The 22,788-nt window shown below is 42.9% G+C and overlaps 1 protein-coding gene across 5 annotated transcripts in view; it reads left to right on the top strand.

The window, feature by feature from the left end:
* Positions 1 to 22,788, top strand: part of MTUS2 (microtubule associated scaffold protein 2) — a 321,603-nt gene that overhangs the window by 287,000 nt on the left and 11,815 nt on the right. For 4 of the 5 annotated variants that reach the window (XM_081197860.1, XM_081197861.1, XM_081197859.1 and 1 more), the window contains 3 exons: positions 13,478 to 13,544; positions 20,870 to 21,084; positions 21,820 to 21,925. In XM_081197860.1, the coding sequence (XP_081053986.1) occupies positions 13,478 to 13,544; positions 20,870 to 21,084; positions 21,820 to 21,925 (388 nt within the window). Of the gene's footprint in view, positions 1 to 6,426; positions 6,589 to 13,477; positions 13,545 to 20,869; positions 21,085 to 21,819; positions 21,926 to 22,788 lie in introns of those variants that run through there. The other variant, XM_081197863.1, reaches the window with a different exon arrangement.

The following is a 22,788-nucleotide window of genomic DNA, read 5'->3' as shown; positions in this document are numbered from 1 at the left end:
AACTGAGGGAAACGGACATTTATACATTTGTCCATCCCTAAAGGAAGATATACGTTATCTTTGTAATACTTGCTTTGTTTACTCACATAAATGCCTAAAAATTAGGCATCAGGTCTAACATTCCCGTTGTTGAAGCCCTCAAGGCTACAAAAATCCAGATAAACTGTTTTCTGCCTTTCATTCGCTACATTCAACATGCAAAACTAACCCCACCTGCTTCTCTGCCCTCTTAGTAGGTAGAGGGTGAGATCAATATATTAGGAAGGCATTCCAATTCATGAAAGAATATTAAGTCTGCAATGGGAGCAAATCCCATTGAATTGTGACTTGTTTCTGAGTAGATTACACTGCAGATACTTGTTAGTTGTCCATCCACAAGACAGCCGACTAACAATATTGCTTTAATAATCCATCTCTACATTCTTATTATTCTCACTGTAAAAATAAAGAAGTTTCAGTATTGCCTGCATTGCAGACATAAACTTTTCATGACTCAGAGCCTGAGACTGTATTGCACAGTTAAGAAAATGGCACCCATTATGACCTTAGAATCACAAATGAACTTTTGTCTTTGTTCATATGGTTAGGATTTTTATATCACTGTTTTTCATTCTCAAATGGCTTAACACAAGCTGGGCAGGAGGGTTCAGAGGTGACGAGACTCAGTATGAAAACGGTGCATTAAAGTGCCACTTGTCTTAGCAGTGCTATTGGTAAAAGCCATTGTTGCATCAGAGAACATTGCATCAGGATTGTTAGTCATCCATTTCCAGAAACCTAGAGAATCGCATGGCAGAAAACCATGTGGCTGCACAATTCCCATACATCCTTTAGATGTATGGAATTGCACTGCAGAGGAGCTTCTTCCGTTCCATTTAGGTGCATGTGAAAGGGACCACGTAAAAAGTGTACTGAGTATTTGGTGGACAAGGCCTCTTTTTGTGAATGTTATTCAGGGATTATGGGGTTTTGTAGACATGTTCCTAAGTGTGATTAGGGGACCAAAGCTGATTATGAATATTTTCTGCTGCTTAAGGAAAAATTGACCTGGTCACAGCTCTGCCAGAGCAGTGGTTATGAACAATTTACACGGACAGGTTTTCCTCTCGTTTACACTCTGCTATATATATTGCCTGGCATGCTCTGGTCCATGGGGTCACGAAGAGTCGGACACGACTAAATGACTAAACAACAACAACATATATATTGCATTATATATACACACTGAGTTGAATAAGTAACAATGTAATGAATGCTTGGAAATAAACTGTACAGTGGTACCTTGGGTTACTGACACTTCAGGTTACAGACTCGGAAGTAGTACCTTGGGTTAAGAACTTTACCTCAGGATGAGAGCAGAAATCACACAGTGGCGTTGGCGCGGTGGTGGCAGGAGGCCCCATTAGCTAAAGTGGTACCTCAGGTTAAGAATGGACCTCCGGAATGAATTAAGTTCTTAACCAGAGGTACCACTGTACTGGGTTGAGTGATACAGACTTGGCCTCATTAATGTGAATGAGGCTTAAGCTAGGGATGCCCAAGGACTTCGTTTATTTATTCCTTTTGCAAATTCTGGCATTATTTGACCTGATCTGTACCTCCTGGACTAATGGATGCGTCAGAATATAGTTAACCTTTGGGTTTTTCACTTCTGAAAAATTTGAAATGCAAGTCTTGGTGCAAAGTATGTACTATAATCAGTTTTTTGTTTTGGTTTAGAAATGTATACTTTGCAACAAAATGCATTTAAAATGTGATATTTTTATTTTTAAAAGTACGCATTTAGATGTAAATGTGCAGTTTCTTTTTTTTAATTGAAGATTGATGCAGAGATGAAACACAACAGACTTCTGAATGATACAGAACTGACACAGACATAAAATAAACTATTCCACCCTGAACTTTAGACATTTATAGCTGAGCACATGATTATAGTTTTGAAGTGCAACATCCTTTGAAGAACTGTGTGTCTATATGCTTGTGTAGCCAAAGACAGATCCTATTATCAGATCAGATGGGGCAGGGCAGACCATTTTGGGATTCAGGACAGCAGAGAACACAGTCTAAAAGTTTGACTTATGAGACACAGTTCACTGAGAATTTTATATAAGATGTGCAAGTTCTATAGGATAAAATGAGATCAGCTCAAGAGTACGCTGAAAACAAGTCAGCATGTGTGTAGAGCAGGGAAGGATAATAATAATTCTGATGCTTAGTGGCCAGATCATTTATTTACATGGATGATCTCAGTAAGCTTAGTAACAACTCTGTCAGGTAGGCCGTTGCTATTGTCTTATTGTTAAAGATACTGGTACCAAAAGATAATGGTTTGCCAAAGCAATTAGTGCCTGCACAATTAACAGCAAAACAATTATTAGATTGCAATCTGAACTTTCAACAGTTATAGTGGAATCCCCAGTTGGTGTTAACCATGGTTCGTGATGGTACCAATCTAATGCTAAACCATGGTCAAGTCCAACCAGAAAAAGGGAAAAGGAGAATAATGGAGACAGGATCATGTGTTCCTGGGTCTGTGTTCCAATTTCCAAACTATAGGCTACAGAGAGCTACTGCTATCTCTACAGCAGGCCATAGAGTCAAAAATTGAAACAATGGAGAAAAAGATAGAGGGGTAAATACGGTCAGGGTAAATTTGACAGTAGAATGAGGAAGGAAGGAGCAAGTGATTCAGCAGAGATGTCAAACACACAGGCAGCAATGCCAATCTGATGACTAGAAGAAGTGGACCAAAACTGAGGCTTTAGTGTCTTGTATTAGAGAAAGAAACAAAATCAGCAGAGTAAATCGGGAGGGGGTACATCATGCATGTTTAAACCCCCGGGGATCTGTGGTGAAATGATGCAATTAAAGTGCAATCCTAACCATTTGCATTGCAGTGTCATATAACATCGCTGCAAAGCCAAGCCTTTTCAAGCGAGGCTTTAATTATGCCTGCATGCTAATGTGCTTCACAACCTAGTCATAAGCTGTTATGGACTCCATTATGTATTTAACGTAGCCATAAAGAAATAAAGCATGTTTATCTAGACATGGAAGAAGGAAAATCTAATTAGTTGAAATCCACACAAAATATTGCAGAGACTATTTTGGAGGGGGGAGGGAGGAGGTGGCCTGCACAGTCCCTTCTGATAGATGGAAAGGGAGCCTCCCATAGGCTTCCTGGTTAACATGGTTCCAGGCTGCTTCCTCAGCTCTTCATAGAGCCTTGTGCCACTACCACCTTTGCTCCCCTGAAGCCACCAGATGAGGTCTTCTAAAAGTGCCAGTAGGTCCTGACCATCAAGTGATGAGGACACTCTGATCTTTTTGGGTTTGAAACAGTGACAAGGGAAAATAATAGACTCTCATAATTGTAGGATTGGAAGGGACCCTGAGGGTTAATCTAGTCCAATGCCTTGCGATGCAAGAATATTGCCCACAGCCATTCCTGGGTGGGCTTGAACACCAACCTTCTGGTTAAGAGTCAGACACTGACCCATTGCGCCATAATTTCGCTCAGTTTGCATTTGAAGGCAAGCCTACAAAATTCACTCTTCACCAAGCTGCACGCTAACACGCAGCCATCATTGGAAACACTCACTTCTCTAAATTTTGCACTGCTACTCTCCGGTACAAAAAAATGCATATACTGCAGTAATGTCCGTGAGAATGCATATATTAATGAAAACAGCATGCAAAAAGGCATCATATGAATGAAATGTTGTGCAGAAATGTGTCCATCAGGTAAAATTGCATACAAAAATGTGTCTGTTTTTTAAAAAAATGCTGATGAGTTTTCACAAGAACTTAAAGGGGGAAACCCACAAACAAAAGGGGGAAAACAGAGGGCTGAATTTAAGATTGGCTTGTCCTGACTTAGACCACTGGTCCATTCTATTTCAATATTGTTAACACTGACTGGAAGCAGCTTTCCAGGGCTTCAGACAGGGAAAAATCTCAGTCCTACCTAGAAGTGCCAGGGATTGAATCTGGAACCTTCTTTGTTCCCCCACTCACCCATGGCCCTTCTCTCCCTCTTAGAACTTTGACCCATTACCAATTTTTAACAACCATGGTTCATTGCCGCCCCCCATATATCTAAATGTGTATTATGATCCATCCAAAACCATCAACAATTGCATTTACAACATTCAGAAAAGTGTGAAGACTGGGAAAGGGCTGGTTCAATGGGCTGAGTCAATTTTCTCCTAGTCCCTATTAGTGAGTAATGCAAAACTTAAGTGCTTTTGCAGTGTATGTTCACATCATTCCGTAAGCTTATGGAAGGCTGCGTTCATGGCAGTTTCCCCAACTTTCCCTAACTGTTCATTTCTGCATAATGTTTGAGCTGTCACATGACATAAAAACCACTTCTGGAAATACAGCAGACTCTAGTGCAAGTTTAGCACTCATTTCCATGTTATCTGCAAACGGATTTCTTTCTGGAAGCAAATAGCATAGAAATAGATTGGTAAACTTACAGTATATTCTGCTGCATTTCCTGAAGTAGCTTTACTACATCATGTGAAAGCTCAAATATAATGCATAAATTAAGAGTTATGGAAATATTGGGAAAACAGCATGAACTGCTGTGTGATAGCAGCTCTGCTTATGTTAATATTTTAATAACCCAGGTAGCTAGTGGAGGGGGACCTTTTTATTATCCTTTGGATCCCTGGGAAACTCAACAAACCTGCTGCACCTGGCACTGGGAATGGAGAGTACAGCTGAATGGGACACAGCTGTGGGAAGCCTGAGGCAGTACCATCTGCAAAAGCAAGTCTAGAGTGAGAGACTAGGGTGAGGTCCACTGCTTCCAGTAACTCTTCTCATCCTGAGACTTTTGTGGGTGAGCTAAGAGTTTGTTTGAACCCTGGGTAAGAACCTGGAGGCTGAGAGGGAGGGTGTGTCAGAAGGAAGATTCATTTATATCTATTAGTAAATTTGTCCTGGTGTGATATTTTTATATGTAACTGTATATTTTTGTAATGTTTTGCGTATGTTGTCTGTTGCTGCTTCAGTTTTCTGTACGCCTCTCCAAGATATTTTTTAATATATTAATTAAGCGGTATAGAGATTAAATAATTCATTAAATGGTCAGTATTCAAAGTAAGGCCATTGATCTATCAAACTAAGCATTATTAGATACAGAGTCGCTTGTTACCTAAAAGGTCTCCAAGCGATTTACGTTGAAACATAAATACGTAGTAAAAGGTAAAGGTAAAGGAACCCCTGACCATTAGGTCCAGTCGTGGCCGACTCTGGGGTTGCGGCACTCATCTCGCTTTATTGGCTGAGGGAGCCGGCGTACAGCTTCCGGGTCATGTGGCCAGCATGACTAAGCCGCTTCTGGAAACCAAAGCAGCGCATGGAAATGCCGTTTACCTTCCCACCGGAGCGGTACCTATTTATCTATTTGCACTTTGATGTGCTTTCGAACTGCTAGGTTGGCAGGAGCAGGGACCGAGCAACGGGAGCTCACCCCGTCGTGGGGATTCGAACCGCTGACCTTCTGATCGGCAAGTCCTAGGCTCTGTGGTTTAACCCACAATGCCACCCACTTCCCAAATATGTAGTACCATGGAGAAAAAGAAAGAGTCATATTGTCTGCTCTGGGAACAGCAATGCGGGGGCTTAGAGGTTTTCGCCAGCCCTGCTATCAGCAAACCTGATGATACCACGGATTGAACAGGAGAACTTTCGTGCGCGACATATGTTCTCTACCATGGAACAGTGGCCTCTCATATGTACTGCTGTGCTTTGTATACGTTCTCTGTTGAATTCATAGCCTCCTTTTCTGTTTTGTGTTACATTCTCAATAAACTTATCTCTCGTGCCTTACCCTGAGCCGGTTCATTGGTCCATCTAGGTCAGTAGTGCCTCAAGTGACTGGTTGTGGCTTCCCCAGGCCAGGGGAGAGGGGAGAGGGAATGCTCAGCCCTGCACAAAGGTGCCAGGGGTTCAACCTGGGACCCTCTGCGTGTGAAGGAGATGCTCCACCACTCGGCTGCAGCCTGTTCTCTTCCAGCCACTCAGCCAGCTGACGTTCTCCTGCTGCAGGCAAGGATGGAGGCAGCAGATTGGGCAGTGATGCAGGAGTAGGCTGGGCTAGGCAGGGGGACGTGTGGTGACCGCTGACTTTTTGCAGGGAGGAGCAGCTGGGTGTCCTCAGAGGATGATGAAACTGATCAAATATTCCGTTGGCTTCTCTCTATTGATCTGCCTCCTGCGGAGGAGTCCAGTGGCAAAAAACCATCCCTCCCTCTCTCCCATTTCCCTGCCAGGATTCAGATATGCTGCTCTCTGCTTTGCTCCGCCTCCTCCTGCATTCCTGAAGTTAATAAGAGGAAAACCCAGGTAGCTGGAGAGGAATCACACACACAGCGCACAAGTTGTGTCAGTTGTCAGCAATCCATCTTCTTCCTTTCCTTCTCGTCCTTTTTTTTTTTTTTAAAAGACATTTCCTGCTGCTTAGGAATTAAACACCCTGACATTCTGAATGAAGCTGGCCGCTTTTCCAGCCAGCCTGCCAGAATGGGCCAGTGCTGCTGCAAGCTTTATTATTGCCTCCAGTGCCTGGACAAGACGGTACTCTGCCTCTTCCTTTTTTCCTACTTAATCCAAAGGGCTGTGACGGCTAGCCTTGTGTTCTCTCTATTCTTCCTCTAGCTAATGTTGAGAATGTTGCTTTGCAAGCTGCAGCTGACTAGGAAGGAAGGAGGGAGGGAGGGAAGGAAGGAGGGAAATGGGAAGAGGGACTGTGATGATGTCCATCTTTTTTTATATAATGTGCTGACTTCTCATTCGCTAGCACCAAACAAAACCGTCAGATTCACCTAAGACTGCAGTGCCTTGCATCATTTCACCCTGCAGTCTAAAACTGAAGCACTTACGTTTTTATGAAGCAGTAACATACAGGGGACCTACTGGATTTGGAGCTGATTTGATTTGTTGTTTCGCTTTTGTGTTCTGTTAATGTTACCTGTGGAATGCAGACTGGATTGTAGCTTGCATTTTGAGATGTGTGTTTTGCTTGCATGGCAAATATCTGTCTTCTCTTGCTCTGCTTTTCATTTGTTACATTTTATTTTGTGTGCTGTGCTCTTCTGTGTCAGGGGAATGTGGGGTGGAATTGAATTTTTGCGTGTTGAATTGAAATGTGTCATGGATCGTCACTACAGAGTTCACAACAGTATCTACAGGTAGCTGAATGAATCTGAGTTATTTCTAACACACAGCTTGTCATTCTTTACCACTGTGAACGTTAATTTGGCATTGTGAGCTCACAGATGGAACCAGGTGGAAAATGTGACCAGCTTTTGATTTGCTTAATAGGAAAGACATTGGCAGAAATACTCGGCTTGGTAGATTTTTGTTTGAGGCTGGGATGATCTTGCTAATCCACTGAAAAACAAACTGAAGCTTCCTCTTCTCGATCTGATTATTGGGTTAAAGTATAGCTTGCGGTGTGATGCCATCCATGTAAAGGAAAATGTATGGCTTAATAAAGAACTCGGCAAACTGTGCACTCTTGGGGAAACGGTGGTGATAAGTTGGGCTTGTAAACTTCAATCTAAAAAGAACAGGGGCAGGGAAGAAGGTGTCTGGCTATCTACTGCAGTGGCAGTTTTTAAGATGTTTTATGGGAAAGACAGATGGCAGATCATTTTTAATCCCAGATGCAATAAAATGTGGCTATTGCCTTCCTGGAGAATCAGATGAAATATTTATTAAAGGAGCTATGTGACTTCCCCCAGTATGCTAAGAAAAGGAAACCTTTGCTCCGGAGGCATTCCAAATAGTGCAGCCATGACTAAGCAGCACATCCCCTCCCAAACCTGATTAGATTTTGTCAGAGAGGGAGAGAGAATGCTTGAGCCAAAACAGAGTCTGCTGTACTTGGAACAAGGAGACCTGGGTTCAGCCATGAAGTCTCTGGGAGGCCTCGTCGTTTGTAATGTGTGCATATTAATGACCATAGGGATGTTGTGGGGCCGAAAGAGATAATTACTGTAAACCACTGCAAAGAGCTTGTGGAATAATTAACAGTAATAAATGCAGAGAGTTCAGAATTGGAGAGGCATGCTTGAGCCTAGGACTTGCCACTCAGAAGGTCGGCAGTTCAAATCCCCGCGATGGGGTGAGCTCCCGTTGCTCTGTCCCTGCTCCTGCCAACCTAGCAGTTCAAAGGCACGTCAAAGTGCAAGTAGATAAATAGGTACCGCTCCAGCGGGAAGGTAAACGATGTTTCCATGCACTGCTCTGGTTCGCCAGAAGTGGCTTAGTCATGCTGGCCACATGACCCGGAAGCTGGACGCTGGCACCCTCGGCCAATAAAGTGAGCGCCCCAACCCCAGAGTTGGCCACGACTGGACCTAATGGTCAGGGGTCCCTTTACCTTTACCATGAGGAGCTTTCAAGGAGCTTCCACACACTAGCTCTCCATCATCTGAATCCACCATTAGTAGGGTCCTGATGGAGGTAAAATGTCCTTTGTTACAATCTCATCCTAGGGCCCTTATGCCAGAGTCATTGGCATTGTCCTGCTGGATCAGACAGTTTTTAGCCTTCTTTTTTGATGCCTCTGAAGCAAGGCGCAAAGAGATGGCCGCTCCCAACAGTTTATACCCACTTGGAAACTTACTGCCCCTGTTCATGGAGGCTGCATTTAGCAAGTAGCAACCAATGATTTGTCTAGTCCTTTTACAAACCAGTTAATTTTATCACAGTCACCGCTGCTTATGATACTAGACTACCATGACTGAAAGTGTGATTGGAAAGAGAACGTCCAGCATCCTCAAGCAGGGACCATTGCTGCTGCCAACCCTGCTTCCCCACAACAGACAGCTGGGTAATTGATAGGGCCGGTCCTATCATGCCACAGAAGGAGGCAAGTGCCTCAGGTGGCAGATGCAGAAAGGTGGTGAGCAGGCAGAGCCATGCTTCCTGTCCTGCACTTCCTAAGCTAACTTGCTGCTCTCAGTTGAGGTAGAGGATGCTGAAGTAAGACCCAGTTGCCAATATGGTCTGTAAGAATTGAGGGACCAACATCTTGTCCATTGTCCTAGGCAGCAAAATGTATTGAGCTGACCATAGTACTCACTGTGGGTAATTACAGCCCTCCAGGAGATGGGGAATACCCATTGCTAAATTTAAGACAGCCTTCTAGAACTTGGACTACAAGTCCCATGACATTGGCTCTGTTGGCTGAAGCTGATGGGACTTGTAGTCTAACAATGTATTAAAGTCATCACATTGAATTAGGAATTTCTAAGGTCAAGACGCGGTTGACACTGTGGGTTAAACCACAGAGCCTAGGACTTGCCAATCAGAAGGTTGGTGGTTCGAATCCCTGCAATGGGGTGAGCTCCCGTTGTTCGAGCCCTGCTCCTGCCAACCTAGCAATTCGGAAGCAGGTCAAAGTGCAAGTAGATAAATAGGTACTGCTCCGGCGGGAAGGTAAATGGCGTTTCCGTGCGCTGCTCTGGTTCTCCAGAAGCGGCTTAGTCATGCTGGCCACATGACCCGGAAGCTGTACGCCGGCTCTCTCGGCCAGTAAAGCAAGATGAGCGCCGCAACCCCAGAGTCATCCACGACTGGACCTAACGGTCAGGGCTCCCTTTACCTTTACCTTTTTAAGGTCAAGACTAGCACTTAGAAATCTCACATTTTATGGCTCTTTGACCAACCTGATTGTGAGCATAAAAATTAAAAGATTTTAAAAACAGCCAATCTGTATTGTATGGTTCAGAGCATATTGTTTGAATCAAGACATTTTGGGGTTGTGAAGGCTCGGAACAAAAGTGGTTTCTTTGTTTGCCAATACATTTTAATGAAAGCTTATTATACATGACAACTGTAAATTTAACAGTCTCGGGCCTTTTTGTTTGAGACTTTTATAATATCATGTGTGAGGTCCAAGGTATATTAACATTGCATTCATGGGAGGAAATATTCAAGGGCATTTGCTCATTTTCAAATGAAAGGAACATCTCTGATTTGTGGGTTTTATTTACTGAGACAGAAATCCACAAACAACACCATGATGATGAAGAAGGCTTTTTCATTTCATATCAGCACAACATTTGCCTTTGCATCACATATATCTACAGCCCACACTTATAAGATAATGGAACATGTCAGGGAATTGTAATATGCTTCACCTCTAAGGTATCCTGAGGTTTGATATGAAGATTAGCTGACACCGAACCTATCCACTTTTTCAGAGAAAGCAAGGTCAGGCATCTAATCCTATTAATCATCAGCTCTTTGTCAAAAAGCATTATGAAGAGTTGGAAAACAAATATTTGTGGCAAAGGGGGGGGGGGGGAAGCCTACCAATAATTGTGAAGGACATTTCCAGAATGGTTAGCACTGTGTTTTGGGTACAGATAGACCCTAGGTTCCCATCTCTGCTTCTGGTTTGTTATTCAGATGGGCATTTCCATATTCCAGCTTGGCCACTTTCTGAGAGGGGCAGTTACCAAGATAATTTATTTCTGTAGATCATACTTACCTGGATGCAGTTGTACTTCACAAATGTTCATTCTTGCTTCTGACCTTTTACTGCAGTCTGAACTGCTCTGGGAAGCAGAGCGTGTCTTGTGTCTTTCCCCCTTTTCCACCAAACGTCCTTTGGCCTTTTTCAGATAAGCAAAGGAAATGGCCTCAAGCATATTGTTTATCAAGAGGAAATAGAGATGGAGAATTGGGAGTAACTATATTTTCAGGGTTTTATTAATACTATCACAGTATTCTTAAAGAACAGTGAGGTGTGGGCTGTTGGGTGGCCAAGTCATGTGTAGTGGAAATGCATTATTAATTCACCCTAAATAGAGCCAAGGTTAAAAACTGTCCTTCGAGTCCTTGTTCAGTATGCAGACACTTAGCAAGAAATGATTGACTCTTTTTGCCTTCACCAACTTGGTGCAGTCCAGATGTTTTAGACTACAACTCTGATCAGCACCAGCCAGCATGTCCCTAGTCCAAAACATCTGGAAGCCACCAGGTTGGCAAATGGCGATTTAGGTAACCAGGTTTTAACCATAGGGCCTGAGTAAGATATAATAAAGTTTTGACATGAATGTTTTCATAACTGAATGAATAACAGTAGTGTGGTTGTTCCTGGGATACACAGGAGCCTGATAAAGTGAGTGAAACTAACAGCAGTCTGAGATTCTTTGCCTTTGTCAAGGTAGCATTGCTTATTCAAGATAACATCAGTGAGTCAGCAATCCCAGGTAAACAGGTTCTGGAACACAAGGCTGAACTAAGATAACTGTGAATTTCTTTTTTTAACAGATTTTATTGGATTTTTACAGTTTTATATTCAATCAAACAACACAATATAACATTTGTCATATAAAAGAAAAAGAAAACTCCCCCTCCCCATGACTTCCCTCAACTTCCCCTTCTGGTTCTTTAAATATTTACTATTTCTACTTAATTATTATCTTATTTTTATAATCTTATACTTTAATACTCTTATTTTCTTACCAGTTTTATACCACTAAACTGTACTGTTATGCCGTTCTCATAGCTTATCTCATAGCTTATCATAGCTTATCACTTTGTATTGGTGAAAGCTGTTTTCTGAATTTTGGGTCTTCCAGAATGGCTGTTGCCAGTTTAATGAGCTTCAAACTAAACGTGGCTTTAGTGCCTTCGCCACCCCAGTCAGCATTTTCCTTTTTCACTTAAGGCAGCTCACAGACTCCAATGTGATGTTGGTGCAAGGAAGACCCATCTTAACTTTTTCTCCTCCGCCGCCGCCTCCCTCCACCCACCCAAACTGCTTCTGAATTCCCTTTATACAGTCTATTCAGAAAGACCCTAAGACTGCAATCCTAAGCACTCTTAATTGGGAGCAAGCCCACTGAACACAGTGAGTCTTACTTCTGAGTAAACGCTTCTCATAAATTACATGTTCATTAACTAAATACTGTCACTGACAGAGTTATTAGGCTTTCATTCCTCCTTAAGAACTTGGCCGTTGAGTCATTCCTATAGTTCATATTTGGCAATATGCTGCCACTCTTTGACTAATGGATGCAGAGTCATCACCGTCCACCATCATTTCCCAGATATCAGCATCTAGCACAGTACTTCTAAATCCTTTCCATGACCGGACCCCACATTTTCCAATAGGATGTGACATAACATCTAAATTTCCAAATATTCCAACATCCTCTCTTTATGCATTGCCAACTCATTGACTGATTCTTTTTCACTGCTTTTTTATTGTGCTTCTTCTAGTCGCAACTTGAAAAGGCATTGCTGCTTTCTTACCCACAGATGTCTTTAAAGCTTCCTGATCTTTTTCTTCTAATCAGTGGTGACCTCGCCCAGCTCTTTCTTCCATCCTTCACAAGACAAGGAATAGCAGTGCAATATACAAAAGTGGGTCTATGTTCTTTTGTGGTGATGCTCCTGGTATCTATTATACTAAATCACACTCTGGTGGGTTCTCTTTCAGCATCTTCTGGTGATTCATACCTCTCTTGTGAAACATCTCCCACTAAAATCATTACGTTCTAACAAGCATGTTTCAGTATGGTCGAGACAAATGTGTTTTATGTGTCTAATCTCTCCCGTCATTTGAAGTTCTCTGTTCTGAAATATATAAATAGTGAAAAGAACAATCAGATAAAATTTTGAGTGTGTGTATTATTTTATGGATGCCTAGTTGTACTACTATGCAGTGTGCATTGTAGGACATTAAATATGGATGCCTAGTTGTACTACTATGCAGTGTGCATTGCAAGTCATTTATGTGTGCTATGGACATAATCAACATGCAAACAAATGATGTTTTGTATATGCTGAATATTGTATTTTGTGGAGTAGAGCACAATCAAATGAGTTGATGGACTCAGGCACAATAAAATGAGCTGCTGGCTCCAGTTTTCCTATTTTGGAAATGCTCCAGTTTGAGGATTAGATGATAACACCAGTCTCTTCTAGACTATACATCTTTCAGTTACAGAAATGCCATTTAAGTCAGGCATAATGCTTCGATCTGCAGAAAAACAGAATTGATGTTTGCTCTGATTCAGCTTTAAAGAGCGGGTTTTTGCAGGGAAAGCTCCAGGCAAAACAAACAAACAAACAAATGCTCAGACACAGAGCATTCAGGTGTGGCCCTCTGCCCAGAAAGATTCGGGCAAAATCCATACTTACGGCTGCAGTTCTAAACTCATTCACTAGGGACACAGTTGACATTCTCCCAAGTAAACATTCATAGGATGGCGTTACATGGAAGCCATGACAAATGAGCCTTTGAGCACACTGTCCAAAAGAAAACTTGGTGAGTGTAATATTACAGTTCAAAATTATTGTTGTGCGTATGCTGTTTTTTAAAGCACCTTCAGTAACCGTTGACAATAGAATTAAGCAGTTTTGAGGTTTTGTAAATAAAGGTGTTCAAACTCTTAGGTGGGAACTTTGTTCATTCTTGCTCTGCTCTTTGTTTTAACAGAACGAAAGCGCCCTTGTGAAGGAAAAAGAGCTCTCAGCGGAGCTTGCAAACATCAAAGATGAAGTTGGTAAGTAGGACATTAAATAAGCAATCTTTAAAATGTCCTTTTCTGCTTACAGATGTTTGGTAAAATGGTTTATTTCTTCTTCCTGTCATGCTAGGCAATCTCTGTGGATCTAATAAGGCATCGCCTTAAGCTCATCGCAGGTTTTTATGGCTTGTCAGGGGAACAATAATTTCACCTCTTTGTTGTTGCAGAGACAGGTTCATAACTATACACAGTGGAACTCACCATCCATTATCTTTACTATTTGCAGATGGCAACCTGTAAATCTAAATTGCCTGCTTTTGAATTTCATTCTGTGCCTGCCATAGAGACTGGGTATGAAGCTCAGGTCACCCTTAGATTGATAAGTTACAAGAGTCACAAATGGCGTAGTTACTTACAAGCTTCGTTACCTAGGAATTTGGAACGTGTCAGGCCCAGAAACACTACCCAGCATGGTCAGGCAATAGCTCATATAACCCGCCCTAGGACCTTTTGGTAAAGCAGGGCTGACCCAGTCATTAGGCAGAATGAAGCCACTGCCTCAGGTGGCGGAAACCCCTGCGGTGGCACCCTCAGCCTCCACCACTAGCGGAGAAGTGGCGCTGGCAACAATGAGATGTCCTGGAATCTTGTAAGATCTTTGAGTGTGAGAGATACTGCTTCTCTGCCAGCAATGCAGGCAGACAGGACAGGCAGCAGTGGTGAAATGGGATACACTGGCCCGGGGGTGAAGGGCAGATAGTTAATTTAAAAAATCATCATCAACTACATTATATACAGAGTAGGCCCATTGAAGTTAATGGGCATAAGTTAGTCATGGTCATTCATTTAAGTGGATTTACTCCGAGTAAAGTTAGTTGACTGCAACCTAATATTTTTACACTCAGCCTAATGATAGAACTGGCCCATAACAATCCCACTTACAGAGTCAAACGAATGAGTGAAGCTTCACTTGGGCTGATAAACTGTGGAAGAATCACTGTGGTTGCTCCTTTTGAGGAGAAAGGGCTTGGATGCAGAAGCCCACCTGCCATTTGGGTTTCTCCATTGCCTCTCTTCCATTCAGTGGGGACAGAAGTGACATTCCACTGATGGCATTTTCTTTTCCTCCCATTATAAACAGAAATGCACTTTGATTGGCCTTCACCCGTAGGTTGGACGCAAAGGGAAATAGCATCAGCTTAGTGCTGGGAAAACATTGTGACAGCAAGTGCTGCGATTTAACCTGCAGCCGCTTCTCAGTCCAGTAAATGTCATTTCCTATGAAAATCACACCCAGCCTGTAAGCCAAAAGTGAAACTTCCATCAAAATAAAAGAATATCTTGGCACTCTCTGGATAGCTGCGCTGGTCACTGGTGGGGTTTCCTGTAGCTGTTGAGCTTTTCATGGGCACTTTTGGAGTCATGCACTTGTTCTTGGCTGAGATTTTTAATTCTCTCCACTTCATTAAGCTCTTGAGCAGGGTTGTATTGAACAGTCTGGCATTGGCAGCTAGCAAATATTTAAATTGCGGAGTCAACTGCTAGGCTGGTGGCTGTAGTTACCTTTCCATTCTATGAAGTAGCGATGAAGCATCTCGTTAAATAATGAAAGGCACACCAAGCATGTAACATAATCCAGGGGGTTGTTTGCATACTTAATTTCATGTTTATAACCATTTGCATATTATTTTCTTGAACATGACAGATGCAGAACTACAGATGGTAGGCCTACTGCACTTATTTGGTGACCTTAAATGTGAAAACTATGAGCTGGCTCTTGGGTAATCATGATGCGCAGATATTTAAATGATAGAAGTTGGAAGGGCTTCATTTCTACATGAGTCTTTGTTTCCTTCTTTTAACATGGAACAATCACATGTCCAGCTTTATGTCTGCATTCATGGAGGCTGGATACCCACTTTGTTCTTTCAGTTAAACGTAGTGTCCTAGAAGTATCTTGCATGCCACTTGCATGCCATAAAAGTGTCTTAGAAGCAACAAATTCTGGTTTGTGTGCAGATCTCCCATGCTAGATTGGATGGTCTCTGTAATTTAGGAATGAATGCCAGGCCTCTGTGCATGGCAAAAAAAATTGCTCAGCTTTCTGTTCAACTGTTCCCTTGCATTATTATTTTTTAAGTGAGACATGCAACAACATTTTGAAGGATGAAGTGTTCCTGTTCAGAGTTCCAACCATACCATTTCCCAAGATGTTCCATTCCATTTCCTTTCTTCCATTTTTCATTCTCCCTAGAAAGTCAACAATCCATGGCAATGCTCATTCCTCATTGGGTTGTTTTGAAGCTCCTCCTCATTCATCTTTTTAAAAAGACAGAGTTCTGCAAACTTTGAGGTTTTCCTGAGCCAGTCAATACCTCCCTCTTGTATGGTCCAATTTTGGCTCCACTAAAATCCTTATTCATGCATAGGATGACTTACGGTTTGCACATGAGAAATGCTTTTGCAGAAACTGCCCCCCCAAAAAATCTTATATATGGGCAATATAGTAGTATCTATTCTTTCTGTAAAGTCTATGTGTGTTGGTCATTGGTTTGCATACTTCAGTGAGTATCTTTGGATTATCACATCCTACCATGTGCCAGTCTCATTAAAATGATAGTTGAAAGACAGGTTCATTACAGGATCAATTTAAAGCTTGAGTAGGTTTCAATTATGATGAATCCCCAGTTCTGAGTTTGAGCTGGGTTTTGCTTGGATTCGGATAGTTCTGTGCCACAATGGAAGGCAATATAGTAGGTAGCACTAAGTGGTCATGCAGCAAAATTACAAAATAATTCAAAATGAGTATGGAAACTCCATGGAAAGAAGGTAATGAAAATGGAGAATTTGAAAGTGATGGTTTTCTTTTTTCTTTTTCTTTTCTTTCCTTTTCTTTTTTTGGTAATTTTGTCTTTTTTCTGTGTAATTTTAAAAATTGTTTGTTTCAATAAATATCATTATAAAACAAAAAACAAAAAAACACAAAATGAGTATGGAAACTGAAAACAAATGTTAAAAATTGAAACTTGAGAAAATGACCAGGCAGAGCAGATACTGTTAGTTCTTGTTGATGGGCAAGATTTGTGTGGTATAATGCTTAGAGTGTTTGACTAAGAATGAAGGAACCCAGATTCAAATCCCCACTCAACCATGAAGCTCATTAGGCAAGCCACTGGCCTGGTTAAAACAGAACACGAAACCATGGTTTAGCATTACATGTACAAGATGTGGTGATCTTGAGATTCATGTGCTTTCCATTCCTCCTCTGCCACATATTGTTCACTAGGGTCATTTGTTTTTTGTTTGTTTGTTTGTTAGATTTATAAACTACCCTTCCTCCCAAAGGAGCCATGGGTGTTTTACACACATAAAACAAAACATCTAGAACATATTGTGCATGAACAGGCTCTGTGAGAGGAATACAGTGGTATTTCGGGTTACATGCGCTTCAGGTTACATACTCCGCTAACCCAGAAATATTACCTTGGGTTAAGAACTTTGCTTCAGGATAAGAACAGAAATCATGCTCTGGCGGCGCGGCGGCAGCGGGAGGCCCCATTAGCTAAAGTGGTGCTTCAGGTTAAGAACAGTTTCAGGTTAAGAATGGACCTCCGGAACGAATTAAGTACTTAACCCGAGGTACCACTGTATTGGACTCCTAACAATTCTCAGCATTTTTAACAAACTACAGCTCCCAGGATTCTCTGGGGGAAGCCATGACTGTTATAGTGGTATAAGAGTGCTTTAAATGTATGGTGTGGATCAGTGCTTTTCTTCTAGAAAGAAAGGTGTTGGTACTCACCATGAACTTGTTACAGTAAGTGCCATATTTTTAACCAGTGCTTTTGTACACCCGGGGGGGGGGGGGAGCACTGGTGTGGATGTGACCTAACATAGCTGTCAATGTTTCCCTTTTTTTAAAGGGAAATTCCCTTATTCTGAATAGGATTCCTCGCAAGAAAAGGGGAAAGTTGACAGCTATGCCTAGCAAGACAGTGCTAGACCAGATGACATGATAGCAACATTCATTCTGTTCGCTTAGACCTGGCCAATGACAGCACAGTTCGAAATTGCTGTCGTGGTGGGTTGCTTCTAGGTTCAGCAGCAGCAATTCCAGGAGTCACTATTTTAATTTCCCACAATGCCCCAGAGTGACATTATGTCAGGGGCATTGTGGGAAATTTCAGTGGCAGCTCCCAGAAGTAGTAACTGTTTAAAACAAGGGTCCAGGCATCAGAGGTGAGCCTCGCTGGGCCCAGCAGCTATGTCTGAGCAGGTCACAGATTGAGCAGGCCCATAGGTTAGCTGGTCAACATTTACCCTGCCAGGGGGTGAGGTATTGAATTCTGTTTAAATTTCAGTACAGTCGTACCTTGGTTTTCGAACGCCTTGTGAGTCGAAAGTTTTGACTCTTGAATGCCGCAAACCTGGAAGTGAGTGTTCCAGTTTGCGAACTATTTTTGGAACCCGAACGTCTGATGGGGCTTCTGCACTTTGGTTTTTGAACATTTTGGAAGTCAGATGGACTTCCAGAACGGATTCCGTTCGACTTCCAAGGTACGACTGTAGTTTCTTCTAAATTTGCGTCTCTGCATATAAATTAGCATATGTCATTTGGATGCAACTCTCCTTTTTTGATGATGCATTTTCCCTTTTTGAGCAATATGTAGGTGGTTGCCCTCCTAGGATGCACCATCTTGACACTGAGCCTGTAAAAAGTTTGAGAGAGCAAACGGAACACAAGTGAACCAAATGCACTTAGCAGGAGAGTCACTGAGCAGTGATGCTTTACAAAAGAATTCAAAAGGTGCAGAGGGGAACCTCTGTCTCCCCGCTTGACATCACAGCACAATTCAGTAGCCATGAGAATGACAGACCCAAATTAAAAAGGATGCCAAACAAGTGCAGCCAATCTTTATATCCCCATTCCAAGGAAAGTGGTCATTAGGCTGTGAACAGTTAGATGAAATACTTTTTTGGACTTTTTTTTTAAAATGAGGTGTTAGCACTCACACGTCAAGCACAAAATGGCTGCTGTGGACAGCAGAAAAAGGAAGTGCCAGCAGTCCATACTGCGCCCAAAAAAGCCCTGGTGATATATGTGTGTGTGTGTGTGTGTGTGTGTGTGTGTATATGTTGTTACATGCCACCCCAAACCATGAGCGGTGTGATATTCCAGGGCCCAGGCACTTACCCAGGGTTTATGCTTCCTTTGGAAATGAAGCACAGTGGAGGTTGTGGTGTCTTTATGATATATGCTTTATTTACACATATTTACAACCCAAGCCTACGACTGAGGAGCTCAAAGCATTGCACTCCCAGAGGGTCCCGTTTCTCCCATTGCTGCAGGCTCTGATTCAGACTGTCAGCCCACATTGCCCTCTGACTTCCCCTCTCCAGCTTGTCGCGTTTAACAGACTGACACCTTTTCCCTTCAATCACACCACAGCAAACTGAAATCCTAAACCAACTGCTCTCCTTTTGTACAATATCTCAGGGCTCAAGGATGGGCTTCCGCCATTTGCTGGCGGGCACAGAGTCTTTGATTTGCTAATAGCCCATCTCCCTGTCTTTGTCCCCTACTAATCTTCTTCTCCCGGGCAATTTCTTAGGCACAGAAAAAGTGGTTTGGCCTGTATTTTGACACTTTGCTAAATCCAGCCTCTGGCAACCCATCTTAATACTCCAAGGATTGATTAAACTCTGACACCCATTAGACCCAGGAATTTAGGGGGACCGAGACACACACAAATGCATAACAATAGATAAAGATCCTCAGAATTCTGAATTCTGCACTGTACAAAAATTTATACTTTTTTAGAACATGCTAAACCCTACCTGTGCAACTCTCTTAGGTTTTCACCCTAGTTACTATCCCTGGATGATAGGAGAGATCTTTCTGCAATGATTCACATGCTTCCTGACAGCATTCCCCATTGTTCTGCTGTGCTGTAGTCTCCTCCTCCTCTCCTTCCCTTTACAAGATAAAGAGGGACTGGAGCATTCCTATACAATTGAAACGCAGCTGTTTCCTCTCCCTCATATTTTCCCCATCTTTAAATTTCCTGTTGATGTTTCAACCTGAGAGATCAGGGTGGTTGTTTTGTTTTTTTTAAAGGTAGGAATCTAAGGCTCCATCCAGCTAAGTGGCATGTCTCAGTAGTAGTAACCCTACAGTTCAAAACACCTAGTTAATTCAACAAAATGCATGGGGGTTTGCTGGTGCAATGGACTTCTGTGCATGCAACAGAGCTTCCTCTTCCTCTCCTGTCCCCTTCAGCCCTCCATGCACCCTCAGAATCCACCCCAGAGCAGATTTGGAGGGAATGTGCGGGAGGAGAGAAAACAAAATATAACTAAAGATTGAACTTCTGCCTTTGAAACTCCCTGATGAAAGACCCGAGACATCCAAAACTCATTGGGTATTAAACCCCCCCCCATACCTCTTTGCTTCCTGCACTGCTCACTGCCCCCCCCCCCGGTGTTATGTACTGAGTTGAACAGGATCCAAAAGGCAGCAGTCTGATTGGTCCTAGAACAATAGGATTCAGAATGCAGCAGTCTCATTGGTCCTAGAACAATAGGGTCCAGAATGCAGCAGTCTGATCGGTCCACAGGAGCCACCCAATCCAGCTCCAGGTGGAAGTGAATCCGCAACCTGACTGGCTTACAGGTGAATCCCAGAATTAGCCAATCACGTGGGGCCCATTGTGTAAATAATGTATATAAAGCAGACATTCTGGGGGAACTTCCATTCCTCCTCACCACTATGAGCTGAATAAAGAGCATGAAATCCACTCTCGACTCCGAGTATATTTCACACACACCCCACTTGCATTTGCCTCAGTTTCTCTTTTTGCTGCATTAAGTGAAAGTATGGGCATCTTTTCAAAATGTAATAACTTTTGTTTGCTTTTGCATGTAGCTGTTGATTCTTTTTCCTTATACAGCTGTTTTACTAAAACTTTTCACTGCACAAAGGTGCTTTATAATTCCTACCACATTTAGCTATCCCCACATACCTGTGTACTAACCTGAATGTTGCTCAAGGCAACCCATTGAGCTTCATGGCCAACATGCAGTGCTCCCTTTCTCCTCAAAATCCCATCTCTCAGCAAGGATTATCGTCCAGGAGGGTCCTGGAATTCAGTGTGGGCCCTTCCTTGCCATCCCAGGGCAGCTGGCAAAATCAGGGCATTTATTAACCCTCATGCTCCACCATACGTAGCCCATGGGCTGGGTTCAGTGTTGTGGGTCTGAAATTCTTCAGGCCAAGCAGAATTTCTGTAGTGGAGATGCAGGAAGTTGGATCCGCTCTAGCTTCTCTGTCACATCTCAACGAATGCTTCTTCTCTCTGCAGCCCTCAACGCAGCAAGATATGAGAAATTACAAAAAGAGAAGGAGGAGCTGGAAAAGAAGTTTGAGGGCAAGTTGAAGACGCTCGGTTGGGAGCAGCAAGAGGAGCTCCGTGCGCTCGAAGAGCGGCTGCAGTTACAGTACAGTGCCGAAATAGAGCAATTGCAAGAGGATCACAAGGAACAGCTCATCAGGATCAAGAGCCAGCACCAAGAGCAGGTCAGTCACGCTCTGGGAGTTGTATGTCCTCTTGGCAGTGACTGTGACTACAGGTATGTGATAAAGTCAAATCTATGCACATCCCTGGTTTGATTGTTGGTTTCCCTTAGAGTAGCTTCCCTTCTTCCTGCCATCACCCTCCATCACATACACCAGGAGTGGGGAACCTTTTTCTGCTGGAGGGCCAAATTCCCTTCTCTGCAGACTTCTGAGGGCCACATTCCAGTGGTGGGTGGGGCCAGAGGCAAAAGTGGGTGGGGCACTGAATGGCACTGGGGAAATCTGCATTTGAATTTTGACATTTATTGAGAACTGTTTTGAGCAAGTTCCACCATGGGAAAGTGGCATATAAACTAAACTAGGGATGGGGAATGTGTTCTCCTCCAGATGTTGTTGTAGTTCTGGGGCTGATGAGAGTATGGCCAATGGTCAGATAAGATGGAAGTTGTAGTCCAACAACATCTGGAGATATTCCCCATCTTTGGTTCCCCATCTCTGAACTAAACTCTGGTGCCCCTGAGATGCTTCCACACTGGGGCGAAGCAGGAACTCTCCCCCAGTGTTGCTCCCCAGCACCTGGTATTCATTCACTGTCACACTGTCTCTGAAACTAGAGATCGCATATAGACATAATGGCTCATAGACCTTGCTAGCCTTGCCCTCCATGAATTTGTCTAACCTCCTTTTGGAGCCATCTACACTAGCTTTATCTGTACTGCTTTGCTCTTTGAACAGGTGGAAGACATTACAACAACTCAGGAAGCAGCGGTGATGGAGATGGAAAACAGTCAAGCAGTTGCTATTGCAGTGCTTCAGGATGAATATGAGCGCAAAGTTCAAGGTAATACTCTGTTCTCCCGGACTTAGAGATATGAACTTGTGAAGAAGTCTGCTTAGCAAAGCAGGATACAGATAATCATATGTTCTTAAGGACCATGTTGATACTGTACGCATTCCTTCAACAGTTGAGTCCTTGCTCCAGGCGCCACCACTGAATGGAGTTTGCCAGGTGTCCAGTAGGAGCAGGGCCTTCTCAGTAGCAGCACCCTGACTCTACGAAATGACCTCTCCAGAGGGGGTCAACCAGCCCCCCCCCACTATATACTGTCCAGTGTCAGGTTATAACTTGGCTTTATCTGATCCTGCTATGTTTTGATTGGATTCGGCTGACATCTACTCATTGTTATGCTATCAAGATTGCATAATTCCTATTGGATGGGGATTTTCTTTATTCTATCCTTTGTTTTCCTTCAGCTTTATACCTTTATGTTTTATTTGTAAGCTGCTTTGGGCCATATCTGATAAGAGAAAGTGCACAAATAAAATAAATGAGCATGCTATTGAGGGGGGCTTCGCTTTGCTGCCGCCCTCCTGACGACGGAGTCAGTGCTGCTTATCAGCCAGAGCAGTCATGTATTGGGGCAGGACACTATATTTTCCTGAATACAAGCATATGAGCAGCTGCAAACTTTTCAGATATTTTTGTTGCTTGCTTTCAAACATAATGTAAGTTCTGATCTGTTTTGAATACAAAATTGAAAGTTCGCTTCCTCTTCAGTGCCTTAACGGCAGTAAACTAGGGACATTAAGCTTCATTTTGATCCGTCTCCCCTCCCCTGTACATTGCATATCCCTGCCCTCCACCCCCAATTAAAGTTTTGCTATGATTCTATAGATGCACTTTCCTGGAGTAAACACCATTGA

The sequence above is a fragment of the Podarcis bocagei genome (genome assembly GCF_964188305.1).
Source record: "Podarcis bocagei genome assembly, chromosome: 6".
NCBI lineage: Eukaryota > Metazoa > Chordata > Lepidosauria > Squamata > Lacertidae > Podarcis > Podarcis bocagei.
The sequence above is the reverse complement of the archived record's forward strand: the minus strand, read 5'-3'. Positions and strand labels throughout refer to the sequence as shown.